This window comes from Anabrus simplex, chromosome 2, assembly GCF_040414725.1.
Source record: "Anabrus simplex isolate iqAnaSimp1 chromosome 2, ASM4041472v1, whole genome shotgun sequence".
Classification (NCBI taxonomy): Eukaryota; Metazoa; Arthropoda; class Insecta; order Orthoptera; family Tettigoniidae; genus Anabrus; species Anabrus simplex.
In genome coordinates this window covers 974,712,436-974,735,077 of record NC_090266.1, presented here as the reverse complement: position 1 = coordinate 974,735,077, position 22,642 = coordinate 974,712,436, and the positions used below count along the sequence as shown (strand labels likewise).

The window sequence follows — 22,642 nt, the reverse complement described above, 5'->3', positions numbered from 1 at the left end:
TACTTTCTCTTTCTTCCACATTAGAACTCTGAATTTTATAGACCATTGTAATCGAGAAAGGATGTTATTTTCAAGCATTAATACTCTTAAATATTACGTAACTTACAAATATTCTTCATGAATAGATTCTATCATCGCGTATAGACACTTATAAAATTACGTGAAGTGAAATTTGAGTTTTTCAAGGATATTAGAGGAATATAATTTCGTTGACAAACTTTATTCCAAGTGACACTACTCTTAAATTTGATTTGAAGTAAGGACATTATTATGCTTTCAGTGGACTACAATTTTCGACTGCCACAATTTAGGAACAGTTGAACTGTGCTAGAAACAGACTGTGAGGTCTGACTGATACTGATTACAGACGATAGACCTAGGTGTATTATAGACTATGATTTCTAGTGCAAGAATCTTCAAATATGCTACCAGTGATAAGATACTCCATCAGTGTACACTTATTAGAACTGTGCTATATTAAAATAGGACACTCCCGAAGTTAAAGATAGTCAGTTGGACTTTTTCGTGTTCTATCAGTATGTTTTGAATACGATAAATCCACTGAGCTCGATAGCTGCAGTCGCTTAAGTGCGGCCATTATCCAGTATTCGGGTGATAGTGGGTTTGAACCCCACTGTCGGCAGCCCTGAAAATGGTTTTCCGTAGTTTCCCATTTTCACACCAGGAAAATGCTGGGGCTGTACCTCAATTAAGGCCACAGACGCTTCCTTCCCAGTCCTTGCCCTTTCCCGTCCAGTCGTCGCCGTAAGACCTATCTGTGTCGGTACAACGTAAAGCCAATAACAAAAAAACCATTAAATCCTGACGAGTGCCTATTATGCTTATCTACACCAGTCGACGAGGGAAAAGAAGATCGCGGTTTGATGAGGGATTCGAACATGGTACCGTGGTGGACATCACGTCATCCGACCAGAGGGAGCTCAACTTGTGGTTTGCTGAACTACATGTCCTTCAATCCAGTCCAGTGTTCCAGTAATATAGGTGATATAAGTGCTTTAAAATTTTGTACTTCCTCCACACTAACTTTTCATGAGTGGAACAGCGAAATCGGTGAGTTTTGGAGTGGGTAGGTCAACAAACATTATGAACTTGAATTATTTGGGTCTATCACAATTATTTAAAGATCAAGATTAAACTTTACAAGACGCAGTTTAATTTTCACTTTCATAATTTTGCGAATCTCATTGTTAAATTTAGGTAAAATACAGCATAAATTTGCATCTTGAGTGGTATAAACTTAAAAACAGAATTTGTGTTACAAGTGATGAAATAAATTTATTGGTTTCCGTTCACAAAAATGAACTTATTTTCAAAAGAGACAATATCAGAAGAGTTTGTTACTTTAAGATATAATTTATTTTCATTCAAGTATAAATCTAAAGACTTACAGAAAAATGAATCATTTTGACAAGCATATGTGCATGATAAATGCTTTACTTTCAATAGCTTCAACTATAGCTAGCCATTGTTCTGTATATAAATCATCATCGAAGAAACTGATAAGGAATCTAACTTTTTAGTTCAATGAAAGAATAAATGTTCTTAAAGAATAATACACTATAATTTCATATACCTCTGTGTACCGCTCCATAAGAACCTGAAACCCCTTTTATAAACCTCATGCCTCGTTCCCAGTACAGAGAAAGGATAGTGTAACGTGGTGCCCGAACGTAGAAGGGCCTATATTGGAGCCACATGCTGAATATAGTGCAACATGGCGGCCAACCTTTAAGGGCCTTGATTGGAGCCACGTCAAGTAAGAAAGTAAAGCGGTGCCGAACTTGGATAGACCTCGAATGGAGTGTAGGAAAATTCAATTTCTATAACTACAATTAGAACCGACTGCAATTCGTTGTCTCAATTCATATAACCTGGCGAAATTACAATTCCAAACATGGATAACTTAATCGCAGCAATTGAAGCCCTTAGATTAAGTATTAATGACCAAAATGCTAAGATGAACCAATCAAATGCTAAGGTCGATCAATCAAACACTCGACCAATCTAATGCTCAAATGACTCAGTTAAATACTCAATTAAATGCTAAGAATGATCAATCTAATACTCAATTAAACGCTAAGATTGTTCAACAGAATGCTCAAGTGACTCAGTTCAATACTGAATTAAGTGCTAAGATTGATCAATCAAATAAACTAATTCTAATATAGAAGAATTAACTGTTCAAGTCAACAGTACACTTGAGTGTAGATTTGCCGAAGCACAATCTGCTTTAGAGTGGAAATTCGCTGAAGCATATAAGGTCATTAATAACCGATTAATGGAATCGAATGCCAATTTAGAACAGAGGTTACCGAGCTCGATAGCTGCAGTCGCTTAAGTGCGGCCAGTATCCAGTAATCGGGAGATAGTGAGATCCAGCCCCACTGTCGGCAGCCCTGAAGATGGTTTTCTGTGGTTTCTCATTTTCACACCAGGCAAATGCTGGGGCCGTACCTTAATTAAGGCCACGGCCGCTTCCTTCCAATCCCTAGGCCTCTCCTATACCATCATCGCCGTAAGACATGTCTGTGTTGGTGCAACGTAAAGCAAATGGCAAAAATAAAAACACAGAGGTTTCAAGAGGCCGTTGCTAAAATAGAGAAAAGATTTCAGGATTCCAGTAATAAAGTAGAAGCTAAGTTAGGTGAAATGAAGAATCAATTTGTTGAAAATCTTGAAGGCTTGGAGGACGAAATAAAAGCCCTAGTTATCAGGTCTGTTGATCAAGATATTCGAAATATTCTCCCATCTGTTCAAACATTTGCTGCCGAGTTGAAGGAACTCCGTGCTGAATTTCAAGAATCTCATAGCCACATCCCACAAGCTCAAGTTAAAATGGCTGAGATTCAAGAGAGTTTAAGGGATTCATTTAAGTCCGATGTCGGTAAAATTAATACAGAAATAGGACTTCTTAAATCCAAGCAAGAAGAGTTCAATAAACATTTCTCAGAGCAAATAGAAAATACTCACGTACAACTAGGAGCATTTTGCAAGGACGTTAAAGATCTTAAGGCAGATTTATAATCTGTGATTAAGACTTTAGATAGTACATTTCAGTCCAAGGTAGAAAGTCTATCGGAGGAAGTTTCCTTAATTAAACAAAGGGAAAATCTGTCGTCCACGTCAAATCCAAGTACTCAGAGGGACATATCAAGTACTGCCACACTTATAAAATTTCAGGATGATAAACCGACCAAGTTCTCTGGCAGAGATGAATACACCGCTAGACAATTTTTACAGAACGTAGAAGATTTCATTCAAGAAAATCAAATCACTCAAGATAGGCAACTCTGTACTGTTTCAAAGTTGTTAGAAGGAAGAGCACTATCATGGTTTATCGCTTTCAAGAATAATTTTAACACATATGAGTACTTTAAGAAAGCACTTTTAAATCAATTCTGGGACACAGAAACACAACACCTCGTAACAATGCAGCTGTACTCAAGGAAATATAATACGCCTGTAAATACGTCCCGGTATTCAGATTACTGTCTTATTCATCTTAAGAAGATGCAGTATTTGGATCCTCCTTTACCATATCAGGAGCTCATCTAATTAATGATTTTGCAATTTCCTTCCCACGTACAAGAAACACTTGTAGCTGCCATCATCCAGACATTAGAGCACTTAGATGCAACTTTAAGGAGGTTAGACACGGCTAACACACAGTCATCTTCTAAAGGCGCTAAACCCAAAGATGTTTCCACTAATCTTACTGAAATTAAGACATCAGACCAAGGAAACACGACACCAAGAGAACTCAACTCACAACTACGAGGTTGTGAGTAACACTAGACAATTACGCAACAGAAGGAAGGATATATCAACAAGCTCAATTCGGAAACTTATGGTGTTCATTAAAATTCTACTTCACATTAGAACGTTTTCATTTTACTAACAAGTTCATTCTAAAACAAGACTGATGTATTCACAGTATTGGATTTATGCCAATACATATTGTGCTAGTGTTACTCTGGTAACATCGAGAATAAGACAATAGTTCATAATATAGGCGATTATTAACTTCATAAAATCGTTAATATATACAATGAAGGTTCAAGGACAATTACACAAGTCAAGATCTCAAATTGTTTTTAAAATGGTTTAAAAAGATGTTCAACAGATGAATTTTGCCCATAAGTTCAAAGGACATTGTTAATACTAAGATTTTAAACAAATGTGTTTTAACTTAAATACATGACTTTTATTGTTACTTGATCTGCAAAATATTATAAGATTTGTCACTCATGCTTACAATGCGTATTTTAGCTCAATAGAATATGTTCACGATCTTATCAAACCTTGGGTAAATGTTAATTGGCTGATGATGCTCACAAAAAGGAGCGAAACATGTACCATGTTAACAATTTAATAAGGATGTAAGTCCTCATTAGTTTAGTATGTATTGAATAGGTGGTATTTAATAAAATTATAATAATTTGTATCACATGTAGATCTTCAATACAGATTTTTAAAAAAGTGAAATTTATAACCTGCAATGTTTTGAGGTATCGGATGAGAATGTCATTAGTAGGTGAATAAGCTTGAATGGAGCTTTTAAAGGTAGAAAAGACCTTAATATGAAGATAAATTTGTAATTCAAGATGACAAATTGGGGCAAATATTCATTTGTAGGAGGAGGAATTAGGAATCAAAATCATTTATCAAGTGAAATGTTCAATGAATTTCTAAGTTCTTTGAAAAAAGTTAACCCTAAAACTGCGGACCTTCTCCCATGGAGATGGTGTGCTGTTTCATTGAGTGTGATAGTCTCTCTGATGGTCTCCGAATTTAAACTTAGTTTTATTGTAAATCACCAGTTGGAATTAATGTCAAGTCATGCTCATTCTGGATACTTTTAAGTTTCAGTTTGAAAGCCTTTAGGAACAAATGATGATCGTAGGCTGTTTTTTGGCTGCAGAATTGTAAGTACTTTCATGTTGACTTTGATGTTGCATTGAGCAAAATGGCAGCCAATTCTTTTTTTTTTTTTGACAGAAATAATTGAAAACTGGTTCCTAAGTAATGATGAAGACACTTTGAACTTTGCCGGTATCATGTTTTTGAGACAAATTGTGTGTGAAAATATCCCTTTTTTAGTGCAGAAAAGTCAATAATGTGTTATTCAAATATTTTATAACATTTCTTCTTATAATTAGTTCAAATAATGTCAATGACTTTTTTATTTCTATAAAAGTATGTAGATCAGTCTTTCACCATTATATTGATGTATGATAAGGTTAAGTTATGATTTCAGTGTGCTTTCTGACACTGTTTTCTTTTATTCTGTGCATTGTGGAAAGTTACTGCAGCATGTGACAGATAAACCTGAAGCAGTTCTGTGGTCAGGAAATGACTTGGTACTGAGCGAGTTGGCCGTGCAGTTAGAGGCGCTCAGCTGTGAGCATGCACTTGGGCGATAGTGGATTCGAATCCCACCATCGGCAGTGCTGAATATAGTTTTCTGTGGTTTCCCATTTTCACACCAGGTGAATGCTGAGGCTGTATCTTAATTATGGCCACAGCCGCTTCTTTCCCACTCCCAGACCTTTTCTATACCATCGTCGCCGTAGGACCTATCTGTGTCGGTGCAACATAAGGCAACTTGTAAAAAAAAAAAAAAAAAAAAAAAAAAAAAAAAAGTCTTGGTAAACAATTGACATGGAATCTCCCACCTGTATTACAGCCCTAAATGCAGATCAGTGATGATTGATTGAAGCCCACTGAAATGCATACATCAACCGACCCTGTGAGTGACATCTTCGTACCATTCATGTTGGGGAATGGAGTTACTAGCATTGCTCGTACCTCGGTCACTTTCATATTGTCAGAGCCAAAGATGAGACTGAAACAGATCTATGAAAGCAGCTGACTTGCTCTAGCATATACCAGATGATACAGTATAATGTGAACACTATCTCACCATAAGTGGATCTGGACAGTCTTTTGTGATGAGTCGAACAATTGAATCCGTGGTTTCTTCGTACTTCTTTTATCTTCTATGATTCTACTAGTCTCCTAGGTAATTTATCTTCCTCCTTTCCTGTCACATGGCCCATGTAGCGTGTTGGCCAACTTGACCTATCTCTTCAGTACAAACCATTCCCCTGCTATTGCTCACATCATTGTTCAGTCTCTGGAGTAAAATTTGATTTGCAAATGACATGATCGTTGTCAAATTCAGTAGATGAAAACTTTGTACTTGTTTCTTTCCACTAAAGTATCCCTTGTATTGATTTCTCTTGCTATGCTTTCGCTCTGGAAGAATACTCGGTGTATGTCCATTTGATCCCTCTTCTGTGACATTCAACCTTCCACTACTCTTCACTGCTGTCATCTTTTTCCATGAAAATACTTTCATATGATATCCCTTCATTCCTATCTTACTTCCATAGTAGGTTTTCGACAATTAGTGGTTGTAGTGATCACCGCCAATAACTATGCAACGGTATTTCTACCCTTTTCTGGTTTCCCTTCCCCTTAGTAATGAAGACAAAATTATCCTTATAAGATTGTTAAATTTTGCTACAAATACAATTAGTGGTTGTTTCATAATGTATAGAATTATCATCAGTTGTGTACAATTCTAGGTTATTCACTAATTAAAAATCTCTGTATATGAAAATGCCTTGAAAAATGGTCTCTTGTTTCTGTAGGTACATAACTTACACCGAGTGGACTACTCTGTACGGAGGGAAGAAAGCCGGCCCTGAAGGTGGGAACTTTCGGAGACTACCATTTGATCATTGCTGCCTCTCTCTTCAGCCATTTGAACATCCATACTGTGACAAAGATGGAAATATATTTGACCTTCAGTGTATTATTCCATTTATAGCAAAGTATAAGAGCAATCCTGTTACAGGCGAGGTAAGCTACAAATAATACTTTGTAGCTATTGCTATTTGACATTTATTATGTCTACATTATGCATTTTATTTCTTGTTTCTGTTTCAGCCATTGGATTCAAAGTCTCTTATTAAATTACATTTCCACAAGAATTCTGAGGGTATTTATCATTGCCCAGTATTATTCAAGCCTTTTAACAAACAGTCTCATATTGTGGCTGTGAGGACCACAGGGAATGTTTATTCATACGAGGTATTGTATAGTTACTTTTACAGCTCAGATTGGTACATATAAATCTTCAATATTATAATTGCTTCCTTTGAATCTCTGAGTTTCTAGATGTTTATAGTCCTTGCAACTTTGCAACTTTTAGGTTTCCTCTGTGTTAATTTTTTTTTTTTTTTTGCCATGGGCTTTACGTCGCACCGACACAGATAGGTCTTATGGCGACGATGGGATAGGAAAGGCCTAGGAGTTGGAAAGAAGTGGCCGTAGCCTTAATTAAGGTACAGCCCCAGCATTTGCCTGGTGTGAAAATGGGAAACCACGGAAAACCATCTTCAGGTGTTAAATAATTATTCCACTACAAATATACATCAGGATCAGGAAACTAGCAGTCGATAGGGTGATACACACATCGACAGGTCAGCATAGTTATGGGGAAAAGCAATAAAATGAGGCTTAACAAACATTAAAATATAGAAGATGAAAGAAAATCTTTGACATCTTCACTTGGTGCTGCCTCTACTGATGAGTTCTTTTTGTATCAATTCCTGAGTTTGCCAATCTATTTCCTTTTTTTTTTCTGTCAGCCTCAATGAACTTGTGGATTTCAACATTCTTTTAAGAATTCTTTCATGAGAGAACTTCATTGATGTGAGAAGTGTGAATGTGAGATGTATGTGCTAAGGAGAAGGCTAAAAGATCACAAAAAGGTGGACAGAAAAATTGTTTCGAGGTATAGTGGTAGATAAGGGTCGTCTGTTAAGCAAGTTAACTACATGGTACAAGTCTTTTAACTGTAAATTTTCATGCACTTAAGACACATATGTGCGCGCCACTAGCCCGAAAACAAATGTACATTAAACATGTTCTATCTTGGAAATTATTCGGAATAAGGCATGTGTCCACATTAAGTTTTTTTTTTTGCTTCAAATCATTCCTATTGTTCATATCCCTGAAAATTGACCATTCCTCTTGGGAAACCCTGTATTTGTGATCAGCAGTTTTCCTTCAAATTAGGTCTCATTTCTATAGTGTGCATTTACATAATTATACATTGCTGTCAATGTGATATACATATATGTATACTGAGGAATCTATTTCTTAATAAGGAGTTAGAATATATTTATCGAGATTTTGTGTGAGGGAGAGAATAAATCATGAAAATTATATAAATTATATATAAGTAGGGACTTGAGTTTTTGCGTTTGCGAAACAACTGACTTTTTAAAAATATTCCCTAAAATGCTTGGGAAACATTTACCTATACATATTGTCCCCGTTTTTACCATCAAGGTAACTCTCCGACTCGAAGCGGTCTATGGAAATGCGAATGACGTAATCTTTGTAGTCTTTTCTCGGCCTGTTTCTTCAAGTGTTCAGCGGTCACCTGGATACACAGCTCGTGTGATGGTCTAGGGTCTTGCAGACATGGAAGTTTCTTATGGCAGAGTCTTTCTGGGTACCGGTTGAAGTGTACAACTACAGGGATTTGACCGGTAGATTCGTGCATCGTGTTATTAATGCACTCTGTAATAATTGGTGATATGTCAATCCAACGGAAGTGGGCTTTGGATACATAAATCCTGCAGAACTTTCCTATCTCAGCCATTATACGTTCACTAGGATTTCCTTCGGGGTGTCGAATAGAAGACCTAATTCCTAGCTTCTGCATAGTATCTCGGAACATGAACGTGAACTGCGAGCCGTGATCTGTTAACAGGTACTCGGACTTGCCTAGCTTCGGTATCACGTTGTTCTTGAGACAGCTAATGACTTGCTTGCTGTTGGCTTGTTGTATAGGACTAAGTACAACCATTTTCAAAAATACATCCATTACTACTGGAATATGCTTGCAATTTCTCCTACTGGCTGGCAACAGGCCTTACAGGTCTGCTGCAAATAGTTCTAGTGGCTTGGTAGGTAGAAGAGGCTTAGGTGGTTGTGATAGTAGAAAGGTTTTAGGATTCACTCGCTGGCAAGTGTCGCACATCTTAATTACGCTTCGAATTGTGTCCCTGAGCTTGCTCCAAAAGAATGTCTCCTTCACCACATTCATCACCTTGTCAATACCTGCATGACTGGTTATTCTTTGCATGTGCGCCGTTAATTCTCTGTAAATCCTTGGGTACTACAATACAGAACCTAGTGTGATCCGGGTCGATAAATTTGTGGAGCATATTGTTATAATAATGGTACTGTGGCGCTATCCTTTTCACTAGCAAGAATTCTGGTGCATCTGAATTTATCTGCTTGGTAAGAAATTTGATCAGCATGCTGGTAAATTCGTCCCTCTGTTGTTCTTCACTCATATTACCGAGCTTGTCCAAGATTTCCTTATCCTCGTCCGTTTGCTCAATGTGATGGATAATAAGCTCCCCTGGGCTGGGATTCCTGCTCAATGCATCAGCTAACACGTTCTCCTTGCCTGCACATTATTCTAGGGTTAAATTGAATTGCTGCGCAAACAGCGCCCACCTCTGTACTCTATCAGAGGCCAATTCAGCTTGCAAAATGAAAGTGAGAGCTTTATGGTCCGTGCGGATAGTTATGGGAAAACAATAAACAACTTTCTCCCAGTACTGAGGTGCCGTAACAATGGCTAGCATCTCCAGTTCTGTCACCGTGTATTTCAGTTCATGGCTACACAACTTCCTACTCATGAACCCTAGGTAACTCCGTGTCCACTCCAGTCCTTCCTCTTCCTGCTACACCATCCCCCCTATTCCTACTCCTGAAGTGTGTCTGGATTATGAATTTCTTCCTGTAGTCTGGATACCCTAGCTTCACGCTGCTTGCTAGTATTTCCTTCGTGTTGTTGAAAGCCTTAGTGCAGTCTTCATTCTACGCCCATCTTGAATTCTTTCTTAACAGCTCCTGAAGTGGTGCTACAGTCTCGGAGTATCCTGGACAGTGGTTCGTGAAAAACTGAGTCATTCTCAGAAACTGGCGAACGTGTTTTACCCTGACTGGTGTTTGAAAATTTTGGATCGCCTTGATCTGTAGTATCGAGCTTGATAGCTGTAGTCGCTTCAGTGTGGCCAGTATCCAGTATTCGGGAGATAGTAGGTTTGAACCCCACTGTTTGCAGCCCTGAAGATGGTTTTCCGTGGTTTCCCATTTTCACGCCAGACAGATGCTGGGGCTGTACCTTAATTAAGGCCACGGCCGCTTCCTTTCCACTCCTAGACCTTCCCTGTCCCATCGTCGCCATAAGACCTATCTGTGTCGGTGCAACGTAAAGCAACTAGCAAAAAAAATGATCTGTAGTGGGTTCGGTCTCACTCCACATCCGTCCACAATGTGTCCCAAAAACAAGACCTCTTTCTGACAAAATTGTGACTTTTTCAGGTTAACCTTGAAGTTGGCCTCATTCAAATTTCGCAGCAACTTATCCAGCTGGTCTAGGAGTCCTTCTATGGTCTCATCTGCCAAGATGATATCGTCTATATATCTGATGGTGAACTCCCTCACTTCCGGTGTTAAGTTTCTATCGAGTGCTCTGATTAGTGCAGAAGAAGCTGTCTTAATACCGAATGGGAGGCGGCTAAATGTATAGGTCTCTTGGTCAAACAGAAAACCAGTCAACAGTTGTGATTTCCCTTCAAGCAAGATGTGGTGGAAGGATGCGGTCAGATCAATGGTAATAAAAAGTTTCTTGTTTCTGAATTTTCGTAGGACTTCTCTTATAACTGGAGCTTTGTCATATTCCGGAACTAGGCGCTGATTTATTGCTCTACCGTCTAAACACACTCACACTGTGCCATCAGACTTAGGTACCACCACGGGTGGGTTTAGGAATGGGCTGGGGTTTATACTAATGAGGCCATTCTCCTCCATCTCGCTGATCGTCTTCTTTACTGCCACATAGTGCTTCTCAGGTATTGGATAAGGCTTCTTCTTCCATGGACTCCAGTCGTTAACGATGAGAGAGTATTTATAATACTTCACCATTCCTGGCTTCGAATCAAATACATCCGTATGACCTAATAATATAGCCTTCAACTTATCCTTATCACTATAAATTGAGGATAGTTATGTCCACCTTTTCAATACAAAAACAATGTGAGGTCATTAACACATCACATATTTATTACCTTTCAAACATTGGGACCGGTTTCGGCATTATTTGTATGCCATCATCAGCCATAGGAAACTTAGTGACAAGGCCTAAGTACAATATTAACATAACTTACAACATACATATATGTATATATAAAAATGAACATATTCTTACAATGACTATTAAAAAATTTTTGGTGTACACCATAAAACCTTATTTTAAAATTGGTAGCACATTTTATGCGATATATTATGACTTTATACAATTATTTGACTAAAGTTAAAGCTTATTGTCAGTTTTTCTAAATATTACAAAATGTTAAAAGAGCATCCAGATAACAATTTTCAATCTTTAAAAACTTTTATAACTCCTAGGCGTTAAAGATAATAGTACATTTGTTTGGTCGATAGTACTAAATTGACATGCATTAAAATGAAATCGCCTACTGTCAGATGGGAAACAGTGACCTATTTGTACTAGGTATGGAGATAAGTTACATTATAAGTCTGTAGTAATTCTATAACTTGCGTTAATATAGTTTGGTTATTTAGTAACAAGTCGAATAAAATGATAAATTCGGCTGATATTTTAAACTTTAAAATATTAATTGTCCATTGTAGAGGTCCCTTTTTCAGTGAAGATATATAGTGAGCAAAGCAGTTCCTCTTAGAATCGATTGCAGGTTCACTCTATTTTAGGTGGATTTTGGATTGAATAAATTTCTTATTTCGTAATGTAATGTCGTTGAGCAATGATCGTAATGTAATATTCCGTCATTTATGCTAATGTTCATAAAATGTAGATCGACTTGGTCGAAGTGGACTGGTGAACCAAATTTTCTTGGACCATAACATTCAAGGTCTTTGAGGTTCTAGAAATATCTCGATCCAAGACGGACCTAAGAAGAAAGAATATATATACTATGTATTAGCGTAAGAATAACTAAGTTTAATAGGCATTATTTTCGTTTAAGTAGAAACTCACCCTAAGCACTGCGTTGTCGAGAATGAAGCCGATGAGGAACTGTCTACCGGAAAGGCAGAAAGCAGACTACGAGTATTAGAAGAGGGGCGGAGCATGTTATGTAGGGGAAGGGGGATCGTGATAATGCGAGGTTATTGGTCGGGAGGGCGTGGATTACGGAGGGGATGGTATATGAGCATATTGCGCACCATTTTGTGTACTGGTTGATTTATTGGTCTTTTTAGACTGTTGATCACTGAAATGAGCGTATCAAACAATATCGTGGGTTTTTCGGATACCTCATTCAGATTATAATTCGAGTTAAAATACTGATCTAATGATATAAAACATTGTTCCGTTATGTCAAGTAAGGGCCCTTTTTCCATTATTTCTACGACGTCAATATCATGGTTGATGTCATGAAAACTGTGTTTATAGTCATTGATGTGTTGTCCTATAGCTGAAAATCTCCTATATTTAATGGCGTTGACGTGCTCATTGTACCTAACCTTAAAGATCTCCCTGTTTGTCCAATGTATGTACTATTACAGCTGTTACAGTGAAATCTGTATACGCCCGATTTATCAGATGGGTTTGGTGCGTTGACCAGTTTAGCGTTATGAAATATGTCAAGATTTCTGTTGGTGGTTTTAAAAGAGATGCTAATCTTATTCTTCAAAATGTTTGTGATTCTATAGACATTAGGGTTAAATGTGAATGTTGAGTAGACTTTTGGTCTAATTATTTCTTTTTGTAGGTTTGATTTCGGTCTGTGCTTGAACTTATAAATTATTCGTTCTATGAAACTACGATTATAGCCGTTATGGGCTGCAATACTACGTATTGTTTTTAGTTCTCTATTTAAGTCTGATTTTGACATGGGAATGCTAAAAGCTCGGTGTATCATACTATTATAGGTTGCTCGCTTTTGGCTGAGTGGGTGTATGGAGTCCTTATGAATGGTTGTAGCGGTGTGTGTTTGTTTTCTATAGATCTTATATTTAAAGGAATGCGGGAGCCGAGTGATTGTTAGATCTAAGAAGTTAAGGGCTCTGTTGTCCTCGGATTCTATTGTAAACTTAATATCTGGATCAATATTATTAAGGTGTGCCAGGGTGGTAGGTGCGTCTGAAAGATGCTGGTCCATAACTATAAATGTATCATCAACAAATCTGATCCACAAGAGAATGTTATTAAATTTCTTATCATTTTCTATTCTAGTATGTTCAAGAAAATCAAGATATATATCAGCCAAAATACCAGACGCTGGTGACCCCATGGCCAGTCCATCTTGTTTGTATATGACTTTGTCGAATGTAAAGTAATTGCTATTAACCAACAGTTTAAGGATGGTCATAAAATCTGCTATTTCTAATTGACTGAGTTTGCTGTAAGTACGTAAGTTTTTTGAAATTATTGGTAGTAATTTTTCTGGTTTTATGTTTGCATACATGTTGATAATATCAAATGAATGCATCGTATAATGGGGTTGCATTTTAAAGTTGTCTAGTTTTTTAACTAATTCTAGAGTGTTCATCGCGGATTTGTTTGCTTGGAAAGTATAGTGTTTTCTTAGGAACTGTTGTATAAATCGCGCTGTCTTGTAGAGAGGGCTCGGTCTAAAATTTACTATGTGACGTATAGGTACTCCTTCCTTATGGATTTTTGGTTGGGCTTTGACCGTGGGGAGATCAGGATTCATGTTGATCAGCTTGTTTTTTTTGCTATCAGTCAACAGGAAGGTTATGTTTTTTAGTGTCTGTTTTAACTGTTTTTGAATAGATTTAGTTGGATCTTTTTCTATTCTTGTAAACGAACTGTCAGTAAAAAAGTTTTTTGTTTTGGATATATAATCAGTTTTGTCCATTATAACAGTGGTGTTTCCTTTGTCCGCTTTGGTGATGATGGTTTTTGTATCTTTAATCTTATTCTTAAGCTGTAGGATCTTTTTCCGGTCTTCGTGTTGCATTGAATTAGTAGTGTAAATTGGTGCATTGAGTATACTGTTTAATTGTTTCTTCGCTTCATATCTAACCTCATTCTGAGTATCAATAGGTATTTTGTTGATTGCCGCTTCTGTTCCTATTACTAGTTGTTTAGTCATGTTCACTAAGTTATAGTTAGGCCAATTATACTTGGGGCCTTTGGAGAGAATAGCGATTTCTTCTTCGTCAAAGTTAGTGTTGGAAAGATTAATGAGGGGTGGGTGAAATTGAGCTAAAATTTGGCTATGCGCGTTATTAGGGGTAGCGTTCCTGGACGGTCTATTTTCTGTATTTGATTTATTGATTAGGATTTGGAATTTATGGTCTATTGTATGCTGTTTCTGAGAAAGTGTAGTGGTTAGCTTGCTGTGCACTTTTTCTTGAAAAATATTCCATTGTACATTAGTCAGCAACGCAGTGACTTCAAGGTGGTTTTCATATAGGCGATTGTTTAAAAAGGATTTTTTCTTGTATAGAAACTTAAGTTCGTTTTGCAGGCAAAGTTTGTTTGTTTTTTGGTGTACTCTTCTCTGATGTGGTAAAATATGTTGTTTGTTATTCTTCAGAAAATTTGGCGTCAGGTTATTTACGATACATTTTTTAATAAAGTTTATGTCCTTGCCTAACTTTCCTATTTTTATTTTTAAGCTCATATAATGTTGAGCTTTAATCTTTGCTTGGTAAGCTGTTCTATTTAAAGTTAAGAACTTCATTTTGGTCCGTATTGAATTTAGATTTACACTATAAATTGAGGATAGTTATGTCCACCTTTTCAATACAAAAACAATGTGAGGTCATTAACACATCACATATTTATTACCTTTCAAACATTGGGACCGGTTTCGGCATTATTTGTATGCCATCATCAGCCATAGGAAACTTAGTGACAAGGCCTAAGTACAATATTAACATAACTTAAAACATACACATATGTATATATAAAAATGAACATATTCTTACAATGACTATTAAAAAATTTTTGGTGCACACCATAAAACCTTATTTTAAAATTGGTAGCATATTTTATGCGATATATTATGACTTTATACAATTATTTGACTAAAGTTAAAGCTTATTGTCAGTTTTCCTAAATATTACAAAATGTTAAAAGAGCATCCAGATAACAATTTTCAATCTTTAAAAACTTTTATAACTCCTAGGCGTTAAAGATAATAGTACATTTGTTTGGTCGATAGTACTAAATTGACATGCATTAAAATGAAATCGCCTACTGTTAGATGGGAAACAGTGACCTATTTGTACTAGGTATGGAGATAAGTTACATTATAAGTCTGTAGTAATTCTATAACTTGCGTTAATATAGTTTGGTTATTTAGTAACAAGTCGAATAAAATGATAAATTCGGCTGATATTTTAAACTTTAAAATATTAATTGTCCATTGTAGAGGTCCCTTTTTCAGTGAAGATATATAATGAGCAAAGCAGTTCCTCTTAGAATCGATTGCAGGTTCACTCTATTTTAGGTGGATTTTGGATTGAATAAATTTCTTATTTCGTAATGTAATGTCGTTGAGCAATGATCGTAATGTAATATTCCGTCATTTATGCTAATGTTCATAAAATGTAGATCGACTTGGTCGAAGTGGACTGGTGAACCAAATTTTCTTGGACCATAACATTCAAGGTCTTTGAGGTTCTAGAAATATCTCGATCCAAGACGGACCTAAGAAGAAAGAATATATATACTATGTATTAGCGTAAGAATAACTAAGTTTAATAGGCATTATTTTCGTTTAAGTAGAAACTCACCCTAAGCACTGCGTTGTCGAGAATGAAGCCGATGAGGAACTGTCTACCGGAAAGGCAGAAAGCAGACTACGAGTATTAGAAGAGGGGCGGAGCATGTTATGTAGGGGAAGGGGGATCGTGATAATGCGAGGTTATTGGTCGGGAGGGCGTGGATTACGGAGGGGATGGTATATGAGCATATTGCGCACCATTTTGTGTACTGGTTGATTTATTGGTCTTTTTAGACTGTTGATCACTGAAATGAGCGTATCAAACAATATCGTGGGTTTTTCGGATACCTCATTCAGATTATAATTCGGGTTAAAATACTGATCTAATGATATAAAACATTGTTCCGTTATGTCAAGTAAGGGCCCTTTTTCCATTATTTCTACGACGTCAATATCATGGTTGATGTCATGAAAACTGTGTTTATAGTCATTGATGTGTTGTCCTATAGCTGAAAATCTCCTATATTTAATGGCGTTGACGTGCTCATTGTACCTAACCTTAAAGGATCTCCCTGTTTGTCCAATGTATGTACTATTACAGCTGTTACAGTGAAATCTGTATACGCCCGATTTATCAGATGAGTTTGGTGCGTTGACCAGTTTAGCGTTATGAAATATGTCAAGATTTCTGTTGGTGGTTTTAAAAGAGATGCTAATCTTATTCTTCAAAATGTTTGTGATTCTATAGACATTAGGGTTAAATGTGAATGTTGAGTAGACTTTTGGTCTAATTATTTCTTTTTGTAGGTTTGATTTCGGTCTGTGCTTGAACTTATAAATTATTCGTTCTATGAAACTACGATTATAGCCGTTATGGGCTGCAATACTACGTATTGTTTTTAGTTCTCTATTTAAGTCTGATTTTGACATGGGAATGCTAAAAGCTCGGTGTATCATACTATTATAGGTTGCTCGCTTTTGGCTGGGTGGGTGTATGGAGTCCTTATGAATGGTTGTAGCGGTGTGTGTTTGTTTTCTATAGATCTTATATTTAAAGGAATGCGGGAGCCGAGGGATTGTTAGATCTAAGAAGTTAAGGGCTCTGTTGTCCTCGGATTCTATTGTAAACTTAATATCTGGATCAATATTATTAAGGTGTGCCAGGGTGGTAGGTGCGTCTGAAAGATGCTGGTCCATAACTATAAACGTATCATCAACAAATCTGATCCACAAGAGAATGTTATTAAATTTCTTATCATTTTCTATTCTAGTATGTTCAAGAAAATCAAGATATATATCAGCCAAAATACCAGACGCTGGTGACCCCATGGCCAGTCCATCTTGTTTGTATATGACTTTGTCGAATGTAAAGTAATTGCTATTAACCAACAGTTTAAGGATGGTCATAAAATCTGCTATTTCTAATTGACTAATTGACTCGTAGTCTGCTTTCTGCCTTTTTCGGTAGACAGTTCCTCATCGGCTTCATTCTCGACAACGCAGTGCTTAGGGTGAGTTTCTACTTAAACGAAAATAATGCCTATTAAACTTAGTTATTCTTACGCTAATACATAGTATATATATTCTTTCTTCTTAGGTCCGTCTTGGATCGAGATATTTCTAGAACCTCAAAGACCTTGAATGTTATGGTCCAAGAAAATTTGGTTCACCAGTCCACTTCGACCAAGTCGATCTACATTTTATGAACATAAGCATAAATGACGGAATATTACATTACGATCATTGCTCAACGACATTACATTACGAAATAAGAAATTTATTCAATCCAAAATCCACCTAAAATAGAGTGAACCTGCAATCGATTCTAAGAGGAACTGCTTTGCTCACTATATATCTTCACTGAAAAAGGGGCCTCTACAATGGACAATTAATATTTTAAAGTTTAAAATATCAGCTGAATTTATCATTTTATTCGACTTGTTACTAAATAACCAAACTATATTAACGCAAGTTATAGAATTACTACAGACTTATAATGTAACTTATCTCCATACCTAGTACAAATAGGTCACTGTTTCCCATCTGACAGTAGGCGATTTCATTTTAATGCATGTCAATTTAGTACTATCGACCAAACAAATGTACTATTATCTTTAACGCCTAGGAGTTATAAAAGTTTTTAAAGATTGAAAATTGTTATCTGGATGCTCTTTTAACATTTTGTAATATTTAGAAAAACTGACAATAAGCTTTAACTTTAGTCAAATAATTGTATAAAGTCATAATATATCGCATAAAATATGCTACCAATTTTAAAATAAGATTTTATGGTGTACACCAAAAATTTTTTAATAGTCATTGTAAGAATATGTTCATTTTTATATATACATATGTGTATGTTGTAAGTTATGTTAATATTGTACTTAGGCCTTGTCACTAAGTTTCCTATGGCTGATGATGGCATACAAATAATGCCAAAACCGGTCCCAATGTTTGAAAGGTAATAAATATGTGATGTGTTAATGACCTCACATTGTTTTTGTATTGAAAAGGTGGACATAACTATCCTCAATTTATAGTGTAAATCTAAATTCAGTACGGACCAAAATGTTCTTAACTTTAAATAGAACAGCTTACCAAGCAAAGATTAAAGCTCAACATTATATGAGCTTAAAAATAAAAATAGGAAAGTTAGGCAAGGACATAAACTTTATTAAAAAATGTATCGTAAATAACCTGACGCCAAATTTTCTGAAGAATAACAAACAACATATTTTACCACATCAGAGAAGAGTACACCAAAAAACAAACAAACTTTGCCTGCAAAACGAACTTAAGTTTCTATACAAGAAAAAATCCTTTTTAAACAATCGCCTATACGAAACCCACCTTGAAGTCACTGCGTTGCTGACTAATGTACAATGGAATATTTTTCAAGAAAAAGTGCACAGCAAGCTAACCACTACACTTTCTCAGAAACAGCATACAATAGACCATAAATTCCAAATCCTAATCAATAAATCAAATACAGAAAATAGACCGTCCAGGAACGCTACCCCTAATAACGCGCATAGCCAAATTTTAGCTCAATTTCACCCACCCCTCATTAATCTTTCCAACACTAACTTTGACGAAGAAGAAATCGCTATTCTCTCCAAAGGCCCCAAGTATAATTGGCCTAACTATAACTTAGCGAACATGACTAAACAACTAGTAATAGGAACAGAAGCGGCAATCAACAAAATACCTATTGATACTCAGAATGAGGTTAGATATGAAGCGAAGAAACAATTAAACAGTATACTCAATGCACCAATTTACACTACTAATTCAATGCAACACGAAGACCGGAAAAAGATCCTACAGCTTAAGAATAAGATTAAAGATACAAAAACCATCATCACCAAAGCGGACAAAGGAAACACCACTGTTATAATGGACAAAACTGATTATATATCCAAAACAAAAAACTTTTTTACTGACAGTTCGTTTACAATAATAGAAAAAGATCCAACTAAATCTATTCAAAAACAGTTAAAACAGACACTAAAAAACATAACCTTCCTGTTGACTGATAGCGAAAAAAACAAGCTGATCAACATGAATCCTGATCTCCCCACGGTCAAAACCCAACCAAAAATCCATAAGGAAGGAGTACCTATACGTTCCATAGTATATTTTAGACCGAGCCCTCTCTAAAAGACAGCGCGATTTATACAACAGTTCCTAAGAAAACACTATACTTTCCAAGCAAACAAATCCGCGATGAACACTCTAGAATTAGTTAAAAAACTAGACAACTTTAAAATGCAACCCCATTATACGATGCATTCATTTGATATTATCAACATGTATGCAAACATAAAACCAGAAAAATTACTACCAATAATTTCAAAAAACTTACGTACTTACAGCAAACTCAGTCAATTAGAAATAGCAGATTTTATGACCATCCTTAAACTGTTGGTTAATAGCAATTACTTTACATTCGACAAAGTCATATACAAACAAGATGGACTGGCCATGGGGTCACCAGCGTCTGGTATTTTGGCTGATATATATCTTGATTTTCTTGAACATACTAGAATAGAAAATGATAAATTTAATAACATTCTCTTGTGGATCAGATTTGTTGATGATACGTTTATAGTTATGGACCAGCATCTTTCAGACGCACCTACCACCCTGGCACACCTTAATAATATTGATCCAGATATTAAGTTTACAATAGAATCCGAGGACAACAGAGCCCTTAACTTCTTAGATCTAACAATCACTCGGCTCCCGCATTCCTTTAAATATAAGATCTATAGAAAACAAACACACACCGCTACAACCATTCATAAGGACTCCATACACCCACCCAGCCAAAAGCGAGCAACCTATAATAGTATGATACACCGAGCTTTTAGCATTCCCATGTCAAAATCAGACTTAAATAGAGAACTAAAAACAATACGTAGTATTGCAGCCCATAACGGCTATAATCGTAGTTTCATAGAACGAATAATTTATAAGTTCAAGCACAGACCGAAATCAAACCTACAAAAAGAAATAATTAGACCAAAAGTCTACTCAACATTCACATTTAACCCTAATGTCTATAGAATCACAAACATTTTGAAGAATAAGATTAGCATCTCTTTTAAAACCACCAACAGAAATCTTGACATATTTCATAACGCTAAACTGGTCAACGCACCAAACCCATATGATAAATCGGGCGTATACAGATTTCACTGTAACAGCTGTAATAGTACATACATTGGACAAACAGGGAGATCCTTTAAGGTTAGGTACAATGAGCACGTCAACGCCATTAAATATAGGAGATTTTCAGCTATAGGACAACACATCAATGACTATAAACACAGTTTTCATGACATCAACCATGATATTGATGTCGTAGAAATAATGGGAAAAGGGCCCTTACTTGACATAACGGAACAATGTTTTATATCATTAGATCAGTATTTTAACCCGAATTATAATCTGAATGAGGTATCCGAAAAACCCACGATATTGTTTGATACGCTCATTTCAGTGATCAACAGTCTAAAAAGACCAATAAATCAACCAGTACACAAAATGGTGCGCAATATGCTCATATACCATCCCCTCCGTAATCCACGCCCTCCCGACCAATAACCTCGCATTATCGCGATCCCCCTTCCCCTACATAAGATGCTCCGCCCCTCTTCTAATACTCGTAGTCTGCTTTCTGCCTTTCCGGTAGACAGTTCCTCATCGGCTTCATTCTCGACAACGCAGTGCTTAGGGTGAGTTTCTACTTAAACGAAAATAATGCCTATTAAACTTAGTTATTCTTACGCTAATACATAGTATATATATTCTTTCTTCTTAGGTCCGTCTTGGATCGAGATATTTCTAGAACCTCAAAGACCTTGAATGTTATGGTCCAAGAAAATTTGGTTCACCAGTCCACTTCGACCAAGTCGATCTACATTTTATGAACATTAGCATAAATGACGGAATATTACATTACGATCATTGCTCAACGACATTACATTACGAAATAAGAAATTTATTCAATCCAAAATCCACCTAAAATAGAGTGAACCTGCAATCGATTCTAAGAGGAACTGCTTTGCTCACTATATATCTTCACTGAAAAGGGGACCTCTACAATGGACAATTAATATTTTAAAGTTTAAAATATCAGCCGAATTTATCATTTTATTCGACTTGTTACTAAATAACCAAACTATATTAACGCAAGTTATAGAATTACTACAGACTTATAATGTAACTTATCTCCATACCTAGTACAAATAGGTCACTGTTTCCCATCTGACAGTAGGCGATTTCATTTTAATGCATGTCAATTTAGTACTATCGACCAAACAAATGTACTATTATCTTTAACGCCTAGGAGTTATAAAAGTTTTTAAAGATTGAAAATTGTTATCTGGATGCTCTTTTAACATTTTGTAATATTTAGAAAAACTGACAATAAGCTTTAACTTTAGTCAAATAATTGTATAAAGTCATAATATATCGCATAAAATATGCTACCAATTTTAAAATAAGGTTTTATGGTGTACACCAAAAATTTTTTAATAGTCATTGTAAGAATATGTTCATTTTTATATATACATATATGTATGTTGTAAGTTATGTTAATATTGTACTTAGGCCTTGTCACTAAGTTTCCTATGGCTGATGATGGCATACAAATAATGCCGAAACCGGTCCCAATGTTTGAAAGGTAATAAATATGTGATGTGTTAATGACCTCACATTGTTTTTGTATTGAAAAGGTGGACATAACTATCCTCAATTTATAGTGTAAATCTAAATTCAATACGGACCAAAATGAAGTTCTTAACTTTAAATTATCCTTATCAGGCGGGCTGAGTTTTGCTTCGCTAACCTTCTTGTGAATCATCGTGATGTAATCCGGTTCCTTCTCTTCTTCCAACACAGCTACTACCTGCTCGAGCTGACTCGTGATCTGTTCCACGTCTTCAGGTAAACATTGCGTTCCAGGCTCGTCCTTAATGAGGTCTAACGTCCAGACTTCCTCTCGCTCGGTGGGTTTATCTCTGCTTGAGTCAACCACAACCTGTTCTAAGCTCTGCGTCCCTTTAAACTTGATAACGTGCTGCAACATATCTATGACAGCCTGATGTGTCTTCAAAAAATCTGCCCCAATAATTAAGTGGTAGTGTATCTTCGGCATTACGATGAATGTATGGTTAAAATTGCAGTTTCCAATTTCTAGTTCTAGGAACACCTGTTCCTTACAGATAGCAGTCTTATCTGGAATAATCCCTCTTATTTTCACACTTGAAAACGGTATGGTAGGCACATGCATTTCCATCCTTATGCGCTTTATTAAGTCTAAGGAGATCACGCTG

At 36.2% G+C, this 22,642-nt stretch overlaps 1 protein-coding gene across 4 annotated transcripts in view; it reads left to right on the top strand.

The window, feature by feature from the left end:
• The window catches only part of LOC136864585 (RING-type E3 ubiquitin-protein ligase PPIL2), a 308,814-nt gene that overhangs the window by 37,903 nt on the left and 248,269 nt on the right, over positions 1-22,642 (top strand). For all 4 annotated transcript variants that reach the window (XM_067141780.2, XM_067141779.2, XM_067141781.2 and 1 more), the window contains exons 2-3: positions 6,678-6,888; positions 6,976-7,119. In XM_067141780.2, coding sequence (XP_066997881.1) covers positions 6,678-6,888; positions 6,976-7,119 — 355 coding nt within the window. The remainder of the gene's footprint in view (positions 1-6,677; positions 6,889-6,975; positions 7,120-22,642) is intronic.